The 18,179-nt window shown below is 38.0% G+C and overlaps 3 protein-coding genes across 3 annotated transcripts; all 3 read right to left on the minus strand.

The window, feature by feature from the left end:
• Nucleotides 1-2,139: 2,139 nt before the first annotated feature.
• Nucleotides 2,140-3,974, minus strand: LOC114828924 (transcription factor HES-5-like). The gene is made up of 2 exons (XM_029114213.2): nucleotides 3,839-3,974; nucleotides 2,140-3,716 (listed from the first exon to the last, which is right to left on the minus strand). The coding sequence occupies exons 1-2, from the start codon at nucleotides 3,899-3,901 to the stop codon at nucleotides 3,285-3,287; spliced, it is 495 nt and encodes a 164-aa protein (XP_028970046.2). The 5' UTR covers nucleotides 3,902-3,974; the 3' UTR covers nucleotides 2,140-3,284.
• A 3,865-nt stretch (nucleotides 3,975-7,839) lies between these two features.
• LOC114828925 (transcription factor HES-5-like) lies at nucleotides 7,840-9,673 on the minus strand. Its single transcript, XM_029114219.2, has 2 exons — nucleotides 9,545-9,673; nucleotides 7,840-9,422 (listed from the first exon to the last, which is right to left on the minus strand). Exons 1-2 carry the CDS (start codon nucleotides 9,605-9,607, stop codon nucleotides 8,991-8,993), a joined length of 495 nt encoding a protein of 164 aa, XP_028970052.2. The 5' UTR covers nucleotides 9,608-9,673; the 3' UTR covers nucleotides 7,840-8,990.
• A 2,981-nt stretch (nucleotides 9,674-12,654) lies between these two features.
• Nucleotides 12,655-14,460, minus strand: LOC105017389 (transcription factor HES-5-like). The gene is made up of 2 exons (XM_010881971.5): nucleotides 14,145-14,460; nucleotides 12,655-14,024 (listed from the first exon to the last, which is right to left on the minus strand). Exons 1-2 carry the CDS (start codon nucleotides 14,205-14,207, stop codon nucleotides 13,593-13,595), a joined length of 495 nt encoding a protein of 164 aa, XP_010880273.5. The 5' UTR covers nucleotides 14,208-14,460; the 3' UTR covers nucleotides 12,655-13,592.
• Between the last annotated feature and the right edge of the window lie 3,719 nt (nucleotides 14,461-18,179).

The following is an 18,179-nucleotide window of genomic DNA, read 5'->3' on the forward strand; positions in this document are numbered from 1 at the left end:
ATGTCTGTCATATCCTATGGAAATGTGTTTAGTTAGCTGTATGTTTTAGGTGTGATTTTCCTTTTGCTGTCTTCGACATTTGATTGTACAGCACTTTGGTTGACACTTGTAAATGAATCAATTTGACTTGACTTGATAGTATTCCTATCTACTGAACATCTACAGATGCAAATTGGGACTCTCAAAATAAACTGTAACCGATGTTTAATACTCTGGTAAAACTGACACATTAAACTATTTTAACCTTCCCTTTTATAAGTGTGTCTTTTCCCCTGTGGTTCTAGTTGTTCCCCAGACAGTCAGGTGTCAGTGGGACTGATGATAAGGATGCTAATGACACTATAGTGTGACTCTACTCTCCAGAGCTTTCCCACACTCTTCCCATTGACAGAGGTTCCCCTAAACAATAGAAGTGTGCCTTTTTATATGCTAATGAATATCTAAACAAGCAGTTCACACCAAGCCCTTGAGGGAAATCTCATTGTTAATTTTTGTACACACGGATATTATAATGTATAGTTAATTATGAAAGTTTACACATCTTTTCCTGACTTTAATAAAAGCTGTAGTCAAATTAACTAAAAAATAGTATCAATTAGACTTTTTCCCTTATTGAGTGAATGTTAAATTCTGTAACATTTTAGAAATCACTTACATATATGAAATGAGAATATATTGATTTCATGTGTTCACACAAATTGAGACAGGAGTGTCTAGTGTAGTTTGTTGATTTAATTCTAAGGCAGCACATTTTCAAGAGGTTTGTGAAGTTTCAGTAGGCACAGAAACTCCACAAATTGGCTTAAATGTGCACAAAAAAACAATCATCAAACCTCAATATCTTGAACGTTGATTGGAAAATTATCCAATTTCCTCCTGCTGAACACAAAATACAGAACGTTTATGTGGTCAATATCAGTAGATCCATTGATTTTGTATGACATATCCAGACCCCCTCTAACCAGGTTAGAGGTCCCAGTCTATTGTCCCAAAGGGGATCTGTGTGAGTGAGTTCTCCTCAGTTTCCCACAGTCTCTCCATTCAGTACTTTCAGTAAAGGGACAATAGACGTGTGTCTTATTAAACTCATCACATTATTCAGCTCTGTAACCTTAAAAAACACTAATAAGATGAAAGTACCAGTTTGGACAAATATCTGGAATTACTGATCATACATCAATACTAGACGTATAATCAAGGAATGCAAATTATATTAGTGGCTAGATTGAAGTCGACATGCCCTTTAAAAGGTAAAATGAAGAAAAATCATGTCAGTCCTTTTTTATCCCAGATATGATCATGCAACTAGTAACATTTTACTGAACAACAAATGAATAATTCATTAGAATAATTACAGAAATATTAACTGTCATTGCTTTGGCTGCATAAATTGCCAAACCCCTCAGCTAATTCTTTGTGGAAGCACCTTCGTCTTGGATTACAGCGGCAAGTCGGTTTGGATAACTCTCCATCAACCTAGCATTCCTGGAGATATCTAATCTCTTCTGAGAAGTGTTCAGGCTCAATGAAATTGTGAGGGAATCTGAGCACAGTCCTCTTTAGTTCTGTCCAGAGATTCTTCTATAGGATTGAGGGTCTGGACTCTGACTGGGTTATTCCAGGACACTGATCCTTTTTTTGCATGCCATTCTTGGTTGACTTGGCTTTGAGCTTCAAATAATTGTCATGAAGTATGTTCAAATAGCTTCAGTTCTCTGGTAGAGGTCAGCAAGTCTCACACCAAAATATATTGAAATTTGAAACTGTTCATTTTCCCCTCTAGGCCCACCTGCTCCCACCATACCTGAGAGGAAATATTGTGTACTGTGGTGTACAATCTATATCAACATTAAATTCTAATTTGATGTCTAAAAGTCTAAATCTTTAAAGCCAATTCATATTCAAAAATATATGACTAGATAGGTATTGCATTTTGCGTAATTTTTGAAAACCCCCCACCATTGTCTTAGGATGATTTTGTAAAATCTCAGCGCAAATGGGACTTCATTGAACTCTGTAGTCAAACCTGTTGCTTGTTATATATTATAAGCCAATAATGTATGTCTTTGGGAAACATTTTGTGGGTAGAAGAGCAAAACAACATACAGGAGGGTTTTTTCATTCATAGTTTGTGTTTGTATTTATTCACACTGACTCAATAGGTCACATTAAATACCTTAATATAAAGTAAATCTTTCATGAGAAATATATTGACAAAACATCACAAACAAAACTTGATACTCTGTCAGACTATGTGATTCACAGAAAGTCTTTCTAAAAGACAACATCTGCAAGAATGAAGTTAACAAGAGATCTACCAATGATCATATTTACACCTGATCATTATAAAGTGATATTTGATTACCTGAATATGAGGTAAATATTTCAAAATAACAAAGCGATGAAAAATAAAATCCAGAACTTGGTAAAATATCCAAGACATGATACTCTATCAGAGTAAAGGATCAACAGTTACTGTCTTTCTAAAAGACAACATCATTGTTTAAAATAAACAAGAGGTTTAACAATGAGAGATATCAATGTTTCCATATTAAACAATATAGCAGACATTGTCCTCATCATCATTATAAAGTGACATTTGTCACAAAGTGAGATCTTAAAACAGATCAATAATCTCTAATCACAGATGACAACTGGTATGATAATCAGTTAGTATAAATAGTCCTCATGGAGGAGCAGTGCTGCTGTATCTCAAGGTGATCAATATAAATTATACAACTGATACATTCTTCACAGAAGATAATCAATACACTGTCAATATGACACTGTCACTACACAGATGGAGTAAAACAATATTAAAAACACATTGAGAATTTACAATCACAAATAAACTGATGTTGTCAAACCCATTTTGGGTTAGAAATCCTCATTGAAGAACAATAAACCTATTATTGGTCATATAGAAACACATGATCAACAATAGGAACATGCTTCACAAAAGAAACAATAGTATTTAAATCACAACCTGAATTTTTTTTTTCATGATCAATATATTGATCAGATTACCAAAAACATAAATGTTATGGTATTTTCAGTAAACACTACAATATGTAGTTTGTATAGATAAGAAAATGTTCAAAGAAAACCTTTAGAACTGCATTACAGCAAAAGGTAAAAGTCTCAAGAACACCAAGACTTTTAAAAGTCCTGAATAAACAGAAGAGGTAAAGGTTGTCTTCCTGTTGTCATTGCTGTCCATGATATTAATGTTAGACCAATATGGTCAACTGTTTTTCTGAGAGTGGAGCTCAAGTCTGAAGACTCTACCATGGCCTCCAGAGGGCGCTGTTGACTGGACTCATCTCTTTGCTGAAGCTGTGCTGGTCTGAGGAGCTCAGTTGAGGCAGGTCACTCTCCCTGCTGTTCTTATCAGAGGAGGGCTGCAGGCTCTGGAAGTGGCTCAGCAGTCTTCTCTGGGACTGTGTCTTCACGTCATCTTTGGACAGGAAGTGAGTAATCTCTTGGACACACCTGGAGTAACCCTGATTGACAGGTGCTGAACAGGAGGAGGGGCTCCCTGTCTGGTTCTGTTGCAGTTGTCTCAGGTAACAAACTGTCATCTCCAGGATGTCAGCTTTCTCCAGCTTGGAGTCGGGTGGATGGTTGAGGATCTCTGGATCCAAAAGAGACTTGAGTTGCTCAATGCTGCTGTTGATACGATCTCTGCGTAACTTCTCAACCACTGGCTTTCTTAACTGCAAGAAGAGAAGAGGACACTCATTAACAACATTGTTCAAAAATACATCAGACATGAGATGAATAGATAACATCTGTTATTGAGAAATAAACAATGAAGCAAATTGTAATCTATATTTACCTTGTTTGTCAGAGTCAGGTGCTCCTTAGAGTAGATGCTAGCTGAGGTGATTGTAGGTACCATGTCTGTGTCTCTGTTCTGTAGGGGTCTCTGTGTAAAGTGAATCTGACTCTACTGGCTTCATGTCTCCTATATATAGTCCCAAATCTGCATATGAATGTGTGGGTCTTGGTCTGGTTGTAGTTTCTCACACTCTGTAGCCAATGGGTGAGCTTGGAAGGACAATGAGGAATGTGGAGCTGCCACATGCTCAGTGTTCTTATTGCTGGGGGACAATGGTCACGTCTCAGGGGAGCAGGTGGAGGGGTGGGGGTGATGGAGAGAGACTCACAGAGTGCTGAGTGAATCTGGGAAAGTAGTGACCCCCCTGATCTGCTGCCTGATGTTGGTATCAATGACACTGACAGAGCACACGCTAATCATCATCAACTTACACGTGTGGGACTGACACTGATCCTCTACATTAAACACACAGTGGTACTTAATCTACACCTGGAAGGATGTTGTAGAATATATTGTGTCTCCACTCCCTTTCACAGATTCAGTCACATTATATCACACAGAAGATGTGACTTGTGACAAAAACCAGTAGCTGTCATGATTTTTTACATTAATCAGATATGTAAAATATATATATATTTAACATATTTTCCCTTTATTGAGTTAAATGATAGAATTGTTATAAGAAATGGATATCCAGAGAGCTATTGTTGGTTGTTGCTCCATTTCATATTGGATGGATAGTCTATTCATATCATCAGGTCTCTTATCTCAGCAGTATTAGTTATATAGTGAATCACTCTGGAGTCCAGAGGCAGCAGATGTGTCCTCTGTATTGAGGCTACTGGTCAGTGTGAGTAGAGAGCTGGTCTGAGGTTCCCACACTGAGTCCTGTGTGCTGGGATCAATGTACTACAAAAGCTGCTCAGTGGACCATTAGGGACGGCTATTGGCTCTGTGTTGAACTATAGACAGAGAGTGACGTCACAGACCATCTGGATTCTGGAGGGAAACACCAGAACAGTGGCTGTCATCTTGGAAGTGTGCTACAAAACATGTCGGTATAAATTCTCACGTGTTTAATTTTCTATTTTTTTCTTCTATTTTTTTTGTGCCAAATATTGCCTTATTTTTACTTATTTCATATCTTGACATTCAGATTGTAATTTAGCTTCTGCAGTTTTATATTAGTTTTATATTACGTATAATGACAGTTGCACACATTACGTTATAGATATAATATCATGTCTTGATTAAGCTATCGCCTCGTAAGAATGTAGATGAACAAATATGTTTTGATTACACTTAATAAGGAGAATCTCAAAAGCTTTTCTGCAGGTGCTCAACAGATTCTTTATTATCTCCAACCCATTACACTAACCCAAACCCTTATCATAAACCTAACCTTAACTCTTATCCTAAACCTTATTCTAAACCTTACCCTAACCCAAACTATGTATCAATGTACATAGTCATTATTAATAACTTAGGGTCTCTATCCATCAATGTACATAGTCATTATTAATAACTTAGGGCCTCTGTCCATCAATGTACATAGTTATTATTAATAACTTAGGGCCTCTATCCATCAATGTACATAGTTATTATTAGTAACTTAGGGCCTCTATCCATCAATGTACATAGTCATTATTAATAACTTAGGGCCTCTATCCATCAATGTACATAGCAAAGTGTCATTTCCTCAGTGTTGTCACATGAATAGATATACTCAATTATTTTCCACGATGTGAGGGGTGTACTCACTTTTGTGACATGTTGTATTAGGTCCTCCACTAGTAGCAACATATTTAAATCTCACCTTAAGACCCTTCTTTTTTCGTTAGCATTTGAGTCTGAAAATGAGTTTTATGTCTGTCATATCCTATGGAAATATGTTTAGTTAGCTGTATGTTTTAGGTGTGGTTTTCCTTTTGCTGTCTTCGACATTTGATTGTACAGCACTTTGGTTGACACTTGTAAATGAATCAATTTGACTTGACTTGATAGTATTCCTATCTACTGAACATCTCCAGATGCAAATTGGGACTCTCAAAATAAACTGTAACCAATGTGTAATACTCTGGTAAAACTGACACATTCAACTATTTTAACCTTCCCTTTTATACGTGTGTCTTTTCCCCTGTGATTCTGGTTCTTCCCCAGACAGTCAGGTGTCAGGGGGACTGATGATAAGGATGTTTATGACACTAAAGTGTGACTCTACTCTCCAGAGCTTTCCCACACTCTTCCCATTGACAGAGGTTCCCCTAAACAATAGAAGTGTGCCTTTTCTTATGCTAATGAATATCTAAACAAGCAGTTCACACCAAGCCCTTGAGGGAAATCTCATTGTTAATTTTTGTACACACGGATATCATAATGTATAGTTAATTATGAAAGTTTACACATCTTTTCCTAACTTTAATAAAAGCTGTAGTCAAATTATCTAAAAAATAGTATCAATTAGACTTTTTCCCTTATTGAGTGAATGTTAAATTCTGTAACATTTTAGAAATCACTTACAAATATGAAATGAGAATATATTGATTTCATGTGTTCACACAAATTGGGACAGGAGAGTCTAGTGTAGTTTGTTGATTTAATTCTAAGGCAGCACATTTTCAAGAGGTTTGTGAAGTTTCAGTAGGCACAGAAACTTCACAAATTGGCTTAAATGTGCACAAAAAAACAATCATCAAACCTCAATATCTTGAACGTTGATTGGAAAATTATCCAATTTCCTCCTGCTGAACACAAAATACAGAACGTTTATGTGGTCAATATCAGTAGATCCATTGATTTTGTATGACATACCCAGACCCCCTCTAACCAGGTTAGAGGTCCCAGTCTATTGTCCCAAAGGGGATCTGTGTGAGTGAGTTCTCCTCAGTTTCCCACAGTCTCTCCATTCAGTACGTTCAGTAGAGGGACAATAGAAGTGTGTCTTATTAAACTCATCACATTATTCAGCTCTGTAACCTTAAAAAACACTAATAAGATGAAAGTACCAGTTTGGACAAATATCTGGAATTACTGATCATACATCAATACTAGACGTATAATCAAGGAATGCAAATTATATTAGTGGCTAGATTGAAGTCGACATGCCCTTTAAAAGGTAAAATGAAGAAAAATCATGTCAGTCCTTTTTTATCCCAGATATGATCATGCAACTAGTAACATTTTACTGAACAACAAATGAATAATTCATTAGAATAATTACAGAAATATTAACTGTCATTGCTTTGGCTGCATAAATTGCCAAACCCCTCAGCTAATTCTTTGTGGAAGCACCTTCGTCTTGGATTACAGCGGCAAGTCAGTTTGGATAACTCCCCAATCACCTAGCATTCCTGGAGATATCTAATCTCTTCTGAGAAGTGTTCAGGCTCAATGAAATTGTGAGGGAATCTGAGCACAGTCCTCTTTAGTTCTGTCCAGAGATTCTTCTATAGGATTGAGGGTCTGGACTCTGACTGGGTTATTCCAGGACACTGATCCTTTTTTTGCATGCCATTCTTGGTTGACTTGGCTTTGAGCTTCAAATAATTGTCATGAAGTATGTTCAAATAGCTTCAGTTCTCTGGTAGAGGCCAGCAAGTCTCACACCAAAATATATTGAAATTTGAAACTGTTCATTTTCCCCTCTAGGCCCACCTGCCCCCAACACACCTGAGAGGAAATATTGTGTACTGTGGTGTACAATCTATATCAACATTAAATTCTAATTTGATGTCTAAAAGTCTAAATCTTTAAAGCCAATTCATATTCAAAAATATATGACTAGATAGGTATTGCATTTTGCGTAATTTTTGAAAACCCCCCACCATTGTCTTAGGATGATTTTGTAAAATCTCAGCGCAAATGGGACTTCATTGAACTCTGTAGTCAAACCTGTTGCTTGTTATATATTATAAGCCAATAATGTATGTCTTTGGGAAACATTTTGTGGGTAGAAGAGCAAAACAACATACAGGAGGGTTTTTTCATTCATAGTTCGTGTTTGTATTTATTCACACTGACTCAATAGGTCACATTAAATACCTTAATATAAAGTAAATCTTTCATGAGAAATATATTGACAAAACATCACAAACAAAACTTGATACTCTGTCAGACTACGTGATTCACAGAAAGTCTTTCTAAAAGACAACATCTGCAAGAATGAAGTTAACAAGAGATCTACCAATGATCATATTTACACCTGATCATTATAAAGTGATATTTGATTACCTGAATATGAGGTAAATATTTCAAAATAATAAAGCGATGAAAAATAAAATCCAGAACTTGGTAAAATATCCAAGACATGATACTCTATCAGAGTAAAGGATCAACAGTTACTGTCTTTCTAAAAGACAACATCATTGTTTAAAATAAACAAGAGGTTTAACAATGAGAGATATCAATGTTTCCATATTAAACAATATAGCAGACATTGTCCTCATCATCATTATAAAGTGACATTTGTCACAAAGTGTGATCTTAAAACAGATCAATAATCTCTAATCACAGATGACAACTGGTATGATAATCAGTTAGTATAAATAGTCCTCATGGAGGAGCAGTGATGCTGTATCTCAAGGTGATCAATATAAATTATACAACTGATACATTCTTCACAGAAGATAATCAATACACTGTCAATATGACACTGTCACTACACAGATGGAGTAAAACAATATTAAAAACACATTGAGAATTTACAATCACAAATAAACTGATGTTGTCAAACCCATTTTGGGTTAGAAATCCTCATTGAAGAACAATAAACCTATTATTGGTCATATAGAAACACATGATCAACAATAGGAACATGCTTCACAAAAGAAACAATAGTATTTAAATCACAACCTGAATTTTTTTTTTCATGATCAATATATTGATCAGATTACCAAAAACATAAATGTTATGGTATTTTCAGTAAACACTACAATATGTAGTTTGTATAGATAAGAAAATGTTCAAAGAAAACCTTTAGAACTGCATTACAGCAAAAGGTAAAAGTCTCAAGAACACCAAGACTTTTAAAAGTCCTGAATAAACAGAAGAGGTAAAGGTTGTCTTCCTGTTGTCATTGCTGTCCATGATATTAATGTTAGACCAATATGGTCAACTGTTTTTCTGAGAGTGGAGCTCAAGTCTGAAGACTCTACCATGGCCTCCAGAGGGCGCTGTTGACTGGACTCCTCTCTTTGCTGAAGCTGTGCTGGTCTGAGGAGCTCAGTTGAGGCAGGTCACTCTCCCTGCTGTTCTTATCAGAGGAGGGCTGCAGGCTCTGGAAGTGGCTCAGCAGTCTTCTCTGGGACTGTGTCTTCACGTCATCTTTGGACAGGAAGTGAGTAATCTCTTGGACACACCTGGAGTAACCCTGATTGACAGGTGCTGAACAGGAGGAGGGGCTCCCTGTCTGGTTCTGTTGCAGTTGTCTCAGGTAACAAACTGTCATCTCCAGGATGTCAGCTTTCTCCAGCTTGGAGTCGGGTGGATGGTTGAGGATCTCTGGACCCAAAAGAGACTTGAGTTGCTCAATGCTGCTGTTGATACGATCTCTGCGTAACTTCTCAACCACTGGCTTTCTTAACTGCAAGAAGAGAAGAGGACACTCATTAACAACATTGTTCAAAAATACATCAGACATGAGATGAATAGATAACATCTGTTATTGAGAAATAAACAATGAAGCAAATTGTAATCTATATTTACCTTGTTTGTCAGAGTCAGGTGCTCCTTAGAGTAGATGCTAGCTGAGGTGATTGTAGGTACCATGTCTGTGTCTCTGTTCTGTAGGGGTCTCTGTGTAAAGTGAATCTGACTCTACTGGCTTCATGTCTCCTATATATAGTCCCAAATCTGCATATGAATGTGTGGGTCTTGGTCTGGTTGTAGTTTCTCACACTCTGTAGCCAATGGGTGAGCTTGGAAGGACAATGAGGAATGTGGAGCTGCCACATGCTCAGTGTTCTTATTGCTGGGGGACAATGGTCACGTCTCAGGGGAGCAGGTGGAGGGGTGGGGGTGATGGAGAGAGACTCACAGAGTGCTGAGTGAATCTGGGAAAGTAGTGACCCCCAGATCTGCTGCCTGATGTTGGTATCAATGACACTGACAGAGCACACGCTAATCATCATCAACTTACACGTGTGGGACTGACACTGATCCTCTACATTAAACACACAGTGGTACTTAATCTACACCTGGAAGGATGTTGTAGAATATATTGTGTCTCCACTCCCTTTCACAGATTCAGTCACATTATATCACACAGAAGATGTGACTTGTGACAAAAACCAGTAGCTGTCATGATTTTTTACATTAATCAGATATGTGAAATATATATATATTTAACATATTTTCCCTTTATTGAGTTAAATGATAGAATTGTTATAAGAAATGGATATCCAGAGAGCTATTGTTGGTTGTTGCTCCATTTCGTATTGGATGGATAGTCTATTCATATCATCAGGTCTCTTATCTCAGCAGTATTAGTTATATAGTGAATCACTCTGGAGTCCAGAGGCAGCAGATGTGTCCTCTGTATTGAGGCTACTGGTCAGTGTGAGTAGAGAGCTGGTCTGAGGTTCCCACACTGAGTCCTGTGTGCTGGGATCAATGTACTACAAAAGCTGCTCAGTGGACCATTAGTGACGGCTATTGGCTCTGTGTTGAACTATAGACAGAGAGTGACGTCACAGACCATCTGGATTCTGGAGGGAAACACCAGAACAGTGGCTGTCATCTTGGAAGTGTGCTACAAAACATATGTTGGTATAAACTTCTTCATGTTTATTTTTCAGGATTGTTTTATTTCTTTCCCAAATATTGTGAATTCAGTTTATTTTTACTTATCTCAAATCTTGACATTCAGATTGTAATTTTGCTGCTGCTAAATATTTATATATATTTAAAAATTATATAATGACAGTTACACACATTTGGTTTTACACATGTTATCACGTCTTGATTATGCTATCACCTCATTGGAGGATAGACAAACAGAGTTGTTTAGGTAACACTTCATACCCAAAAGTTTTTCTGTAGTTTTTTAGATTATTTTCTGACTCTCAGTAACATTATAAATAACTATCTACTAACCCTTAACATAACCTTAACATTTATGATAATCCTAACCTTAACTGTCATCCTAAACCCTATTTTAAACCTAACTCTAACCGTAGCAAGCAGATTGTTTGTTAAAAGTATGTTGAATATATTACCATACATGTATATTGAACATACAGTACACAGGTGGAAATTGGGACTCTCAAAATAACTTGTAACCAAAGTTTTCTTTCTCTGATGAAACTGACACATTAAACTATTTTAACCTTCCCTTTTATAAGTGTGTCTTTTCCCCTGTGGTTCTAGTTGTTCCCCAGACAATCAGGTGTCAGTGGGACTGATGATGAGGATGCTAATGACATTAAAGTGTGACTCTACTCTCCAGAGCTTTCCCACACTCTGCCCTTTGACAGAGGTTCCCCTAAACAATAGAAGTGTGCCTTTTTATATGCTAATGAATCTCTAAACAAGCAGTTCACAGCAAGCCCTTAACTGAAGAATTCCGAAATATATCTGTGAGTGAGTTTGTTTACACACAACTGTCATCAAGCGTAGTTGCTAGTGAAAGTTGACATGTTCTGCTGGCTTTACCTTCTGCAATTTTCCAATTCATAATTCTTTTAATGAAATTACAGTAATTCCCCATGGACAGAACATTCAATTTTAGAACATTTTCCAAATGATTTTAAAATACAAAATCAGGGTGTGTTAATTGCATACTGTGTATCTTTTCACAAATGTAACTGAGGTTTTATATACCGTACCTGTAGGAAGAAAAACTGTTCTCCAGCCCCTCTAGAGATTCAATTTCAGTGCAGCAACAATTTAAAATGATTTGTAGACTTTCACTTGGCGTTGTAAGTACCGCTCAAATGAAGGTGTCACAAAAAGCTATTGTGCCAACTGTAATGTTTTGAATCTTTACTGGAAGATATACTTGTGTTAAACCCAAAATATAGAACAGTTTTGGGATCATTATCAGTAGATCCATTGAATTCCCTCTAGAGACGTAGAACCCTCCAAACTCTATCAGTCTAGGTTAGAGGTCCCAGTCTATTGTCCCAAAGGGGATCTGTGTGAGTTAGTTCTCCTCAGTTTCCCACAGTCTCTCCATTCAGTACTTTCAGTAGAGGGACAATAGAAGTGTGTCTTATTATACTAATCACATTACACAGCTCTGTTACCCTTAAAAATATATTAAAATAACAGTACATTTTCTGGCCCAAACACCTGGAATCATATAATTAATAACATGAAAATCATGGAATGCAAATGGTTAATTTGTTCTGATAGATTAAAATATAATGTATATAAAACAGGTCTTTCAGAAAAAACATCACAACCCTATCTCTCGAACCACATATCAATGATATCCTTCAAACTTTATTAATCTGGATGACAAATAAATAGCCTAAAGCATTCGTCATTCATTTCTGATTCCTTGAAACAAATTCTCATGACATTTTAATGTGTTTTTATATATTTTTTAAATTCTCTGTAGAGTTTGGAAGAAGCACCATGAGAGGAAAAATGTTTCATTATTTCTGATGAATTCTGTGGAGTCTTGGCTCACTGTGAAGTTTCTTTCTTTAATCCCTTGATCTAGTTTGTTGTTATGTTGAATATTACAAGTCTGTAATGTATCTCTTTTGGAAGCTTATTTCTGTGCATCGATGAATAAATTGCAATACAAACAAATTTAATTTGATGATTTGTGTGTTTATTGATTACCTGAATATGAGGTAAATATTTCAAAAGTAAGAGTAAAGTGATGAAATTTAACATAACCAGAACTTGGTAAAATCTCCAAAACATGATACTTTATCAGAGTAAAGGATCCACAGTTACTGTCTTTCTATAAGACAACATCATTGTTTAAAATAAACAAGAGGTTTAACAATGAGAGATATCAATGTTTCCCATATTAACAATACAGTAGACATTATTGTCCTCATCATCATTATTATGTGACATTTGACACAAAGTGTGATCTTAAAACAGATCAATAATCTCTAATCACAGAGATGATAACTGGTATGATAATCAGTTAGTAAAAATAATCCTCATGGAGGAACAGTGATGCTGTATCAAGATGATCAATATCAAATATATAACTGAGGCATTCTTTACAAAAGATAATCAAAACGCTTTCAATATGACAATATCACTACACAAATGGAGTGGTAAAATATCAAAAACACATTAATATTAGACAATCACAAAGGGATTGTTAATATAAAACCCATTTTGGGTTAGAAATCCTCATTGAAGATCAATATACCTATTATTGATCATATATACACACATGATCAACAATATGAACATGCTTCACAAAACAAATATTACAATTTAAAAGTTGTGGTCCTTAATTTAACTTGTTCAGTAAAACTGAATTAAAAAGTCCAACTCATGATAAATATATTGATGACATTTCCAAAAACTTAAACATTATGTTATTGTCAGTAAACACTACAAAATGTAGTTTGAATAGATAAGAACATTTTCACAGAAAACCTGTAGAACTGCATTACAGCAAAAAGAAAAAGTGTCAATAACACCAAGACTTGTAAAAGTCCTGCATAAACAGAAGAGGTAAAGGATGTCTTCCTGTTGTCATTACTGTCCATGATATTAATGTTAGACCAATACGGTCAACTGTTTGTCTGAGAGTGGAGCTCCAGTCTGTAAGACTCTACCATGGCCTCCAGAGGGCGCTGTTGACTGGACTCCTCTCTTTGCTGAAGCTGTGCTGGTCTGAGGAGCTCAGCTGAGGCAGGTCACTCTCCCTCCTGTTCATATCAGAGGAGGGCAGCAGGCTCTGGAAGTGGCTCAGCAGTCTTCTCTGGGACTGTGTCTTCACCTCATCTTTAGACAGGAAGTGAGCAATCTCTTGGACACACCTGGAGTAACCCTGATTGACAGGTGCTGAAGGGGAGGTGGAGCTTCCTGTCTGGTTCTGTTGCAGTTGTCTCAGGTAACAAACTGTCATCTCCAGGATGTCAGCTTTCTCCAGCTTGGAGTCGGGTGGATGGTTGAGGATCTCTGGACCCAAAAGAGAATTGAGTTGCTCAATGCTGCTGTTGATACGATCTCTGCGTAACTTCTCAACCACTGGCTTTCTTAACTGCAAGAAGAGAAGGGCACTCATTAACAACATTGTTCAAAAATACATCAGAGGTGAGATGAATAGATTACATCTGTTATTGAGAAATAAACAATGAAGCAAATTGTAATCTATATTTACCTTGTTTGTCAGAGTCAGGTGCTCCTTAGAGTAGATGCTAGCTGAGGTGATTGTAGGTACCATGTCTGTGTCTCTGTTCTGTAGGGGTCTCTGTGTAAAGTTAATCTGACTCTACTGGCTTCATGTCTCCTATATATAGTCCCAAATCTGCATATGAATGTGTGGGTCTTGGTCTGGATGTAGTTTCTCACACTCTGTAGCCAATGGGTGAGCTTGGAAGGACAATGAGGAATGTGGAGCTGCCACATGCTCAGTGTTCTTATTGCTGGGGGACAATGGTCACGTCTCAGGGGAGCAGGTGGAGGGGTGGGGGTGATGGAGAGAGACTCACAGACTGCTGAGTGAATCTGGGAAAGTAGTGACCCCCAGATCTGCTGCCTGATGTTGGTATCAATGACACTGACAGAGCACACGCTAATCATCATCAACTTACACGTGTGGGACTGACACCGCTCTAAGATCCCAGCACATCCCCACAGTTCAAACATCACATTTAAAAATCCTCTTGGCTTACTCACATTTTGATGTTCTATGTCTGTCAAAATGTCACCAGGTCCAGCGACTCCATCAGAAGGCAGTGGCTCTGGTGTGAACACGGGCCCTCTAAGGGGTCAGGTTTCGTTGAAGCCCCACACTTTCCTCCTCTGAGCAGCACAGTACAGCTGGATGTGTGCGCAACACAGAGCGTGCCCCAGTCACACGCTCTCCCCTCTATGGAACCATGGCGACACTTGGCTTCCCACACTTCTGAACACGGCCTGCTGATCCCAGAGAGACAACAGAAGTGTGTCTGCTCCCATCAAGGTGTTCCCATGCACAGGCAGCCAAGAAGAGTGAGAGAAGGATTGGTTTATAGGGCAATGTAGTGCCAGACTAACCATCTGGATTCTATAGAACTCAATTTGGAAATGCTTAAAAGCAGTATCCGAAAAAAATGTTACCGAAGAAAATGTTGAAATATATACTGAAGACAACAATGTTTGCAAAGTTAAATTAAAAATGCGTGGTGAAAAGAGCATTTGCAAAAATGTCACCTACATTATGGATATCATGATATCTTGATTTCAGGAACCAATACAGTAATATCTGTAATTAAGATTGATGAAATTATCTTTTAGACTCTAGATATCAGCAAGTTACTGTAAATAGGCCAGATTTGAAATATAGCTACTTTACACATGTCTTTTCTTTGTTTTTATGTGGGATTTGTTGCAGTGATAGTTGCCTCGGGCAGAAAGTTCCTAACACGAGTCATATTTGCATTTTCTTGATTTGTGTCCCAACTTGACATGGGAACATGTTTTTCCTGAGCACACACAGGCCTTGAAGCGTTCCCACGGAGAAAGGTGGCCAACCTCTGTGGCATATGGCTCACAGACCAACATCCCACCTGTCCTGCGTAGAATTGGCCATTATTCCCCCCGACTATTGTCCAACTGTCGGAGCCCTCTGATTGGCCGGCACACTGTGAGACGGCACAAAAAGAGAGCCGCATAAATACAGAGCGCAGATGCCTAGCTCACATAGGGAGCATCAGCTGACCCGAGACCAGCGGCAACTCTGTGGAGCAGGGGAACTAGCGAAACACAAGCTTTCAACCACCTTCAGCACCAACATCCAGGAGTAAAACCAAGGCCCGCGTCTCAACATGCCCGCCTACATGGACCTCACCCTTCAGGACAGTATGGACGTGAGAGATCAGCACATCAGGTAAGCCCGTGACGAATCCCACTGGAACAACCCAGGTCCAGAAGACGTCTAGACGTTTCTGCACTGTGTGAAGAGGGTGTTCATGTTCGCCTTGTCTTGCAGGTGCAAACTCTCCCTGTTGGAGAGGAAATGCAGCAGCGGTGTGGAGAAACTGAAGCTGGTTATCGGGGAGCACCTCCAGATGGGGACCCTGGCGTCTCCCATATCACCCATTCTGGAGAAAACGGTGTCCTTTTTCACTCCGAAGAAAGTACTGCTGTCTCCCACTGGCTATTCCAAATATTCCAGGGACGTGCTTCGTCTCCTTTCCGCTTCGGAGGAAGACGTTGTGCCCCTCTGCTTCGAACAATGAACTGTGCTGAGTGCGCGGACTTGGAGGTCCAGAGGTCATCGGCCCTGCTGAGATTCACTGTGGCCTTGGCTTTATGCGTTCTCTTGTGTGGCTGCTATAAACACGGACTGAAACTGTTCTACATATACGGGTTCGCAGCGGCGCCAGACGTTGTTCGATGAATTAGAATTGTGTGAAATTGCAATTGCTCTGTGAAGCTCAGTTTGTGTATATTGCCAATTCTGTAGGAATCGTTTGGAAATGCATTACATGCATTGTTATAAGCAGTTATACTGCTCTATTCTTTCTCTGTGAAAGTACATTTTGGATGTGTTAGTTGACCTATGTTGCCTGGAAGAAAGCAGAGGCGGTTGCTCTGATTCTAAACCCCTCTTCAGAGTCTGAATTAAGGAGTGCAGGCCACTCTTGTTAGAAAGTCCATGTATTGAAAATATAACTGTTGGTTCATTCCACTTTCTTAGTGGATGTATGATGTTGTATAATTTGAACCCTGCTGTCCTTTATACTGAGGAGAAATGTTATGATTTTTGTGTTAAATCATTTTGTTGATTTTGTTTTCAATTACTTATTATTAATGGCTTCACACATAAACAAATGTGCCTAATACACAAATGTGCCTAAAGGGTTTCCTTCATGACTAAATAAATGTTTGGATAATATATTTCATGTGTTTTGTATTCTCAACACAGCTGTCCTTAGGAAAACCCAAGAGATATGTGGACCATGTTTTTATGTATGGAATGTCAAAGAGAAATGATTTATTCTCTGAGGTTCATAATTCTGACTCTTGATGATTGATGTATATACAGTGTTAAAGGCCAATTATTACACTTCAGTGGTTGATGAGCTGGGACAGTCAAAAACATTTTGTGATTTTTTTCTGCATGTCAGGTGTATTAAAATAAAACAGGCAAACAATAAATACATTTCGTAAAACCCTTATAATGCATGAGTGAACAGAGTGACAAAATATACTGTTATACAAAGAGCCACATGATAACGAAAACCTTTCACGTTCCCATGAGCTTGTCAGCAGAATCGGTTAAAGCATCCATGACAGAATAGAGCCAAAACAAGGATTTCCCTGCATATTATACATTTACAGTTTAGTTATTTAGCAGTCCTATCCAGAGGGACTTTTTCATAATTTGTTGCGAAAGTGCACCTTAAATCCAGACTGAATGCAATAATAACTTTGACTATTTGTATTAGATTTAAAATTACAACCCGAATTGTGTGGCCTGAATCAAATTGAATCACAATATTATTTTCCTCAGTAATGAAGTGACATTTAATAATGGATGGAAAGCTGCTTCTTCACTTCTGTGCCCAGCCCACTTGTACTTCAGTCATTAAAACATTTACTGATATTTAACTGACAAGCTATTTCAGAAAGGCACCTTAAGGGAATTAGTTGTACAGATAATGTATGTCTTTGTATTGCCAATTCCAAGTCTTTTACAAGGTACACATCAATTGTTCAAAGGTATTGTTGTCAATGGGCAGGAAGGAAGAAAGCTTTGAAGAGCAGACTCACAGGTCAGTGTCACTGACAGTAGATTTCCTTGCATCGATATAACTGACAATTACAATATATGTCCACAGAAAAGATAGAGGATGATTTAGTAATCTGATAACATGCAAATACCTTAATGACTCAAAATGACATGAATGTATGATTGAAAATGTATGAAATGAGTCTGTGGTTGGATTTCCCTCCAGAATCCAGATGGTCTGTGACGTCACTCTCTGTCTATAGTTCAACACAGAGCCAATAGCCGTCACTAATGGTCCACTGAGCAGCTTTTGTAGTACATTGATCCCAGCACACAGGACTCAGTGTGGGAACCTCAGACCAGCTCTCTACTCACACTGACCAGTAGCCTCAATACAGAGGACACATCTGCTGCCTCTGGACTCCAGAGTGATTCACTATATAACTAATACTGCTGGGATTAGAGACCTGATGATAT

The sequence above is a fragment of the Esox lucius genome, chromosome 17 (genome assembly GCF_011004845.1).
Source record: "Esox lucius isolate fEsoLuc1 chromosome 17, fEsoLuc1.pri, whole genome shotgun sequence".
In the NCBI taxonomy this organism is placed as follows: Eukaryota; Metazoa; Chordata; class Actinopteri; order Esociformes; family Esocidae; genus Esox; species Esox lucius.

What these genes read in the sequence shown, in the direction of transcription:
- LOC105017389 (XM_010881971.5), bottom strand. Translation starts at nt 14,207, where the DNA reads ATGGTACCTACAATCACCTCAGCTAGCATCTACTCTAAGGAGCACCTG. An exon ending in ACCTGACTCTGACAAACAAG is followed by an intron (nt 14,025 to 14,144) that starts GTAAATATAGAT and finishes CTCTTCTTGCAG; the next exon opens with TTAAGAAAGCCAGTGGTTGA.
- LOC114828925 (XM_029114219.2), bottom strand. Translation starts at nt 9,607, where the DNA reads ATGGTACCTACAATCACCTCAGCTAGCATCTACTCTAAGGAGCACCTG. An exon ending in ACCTGACTCTGACAAACAAG is followed by an intron (nt 9,423 to 9,544) that starts GTAAATATAGAT and finishes CTCTTCTTGCAG; the next exon opens with TTAAGAAAGCCAGTGGTTGA.
- LOC114828924 (XM_029114213.2), bottom strand. Translation starts at nt 3,901, where the DNA reads ATGGTACCTACAATCACCTCAGCTAGCATCTACTCTAAGGAGCACCTG. An exon ending in ACCTGACTCTGACAAACAAG is followed by an intron (nt 3,717 to 3,838) that starts GTAAATATAGAT and finishes CTCTTCTTGCAG; the next exon opens with TTAAGAAAGCCAGTGGTTGA.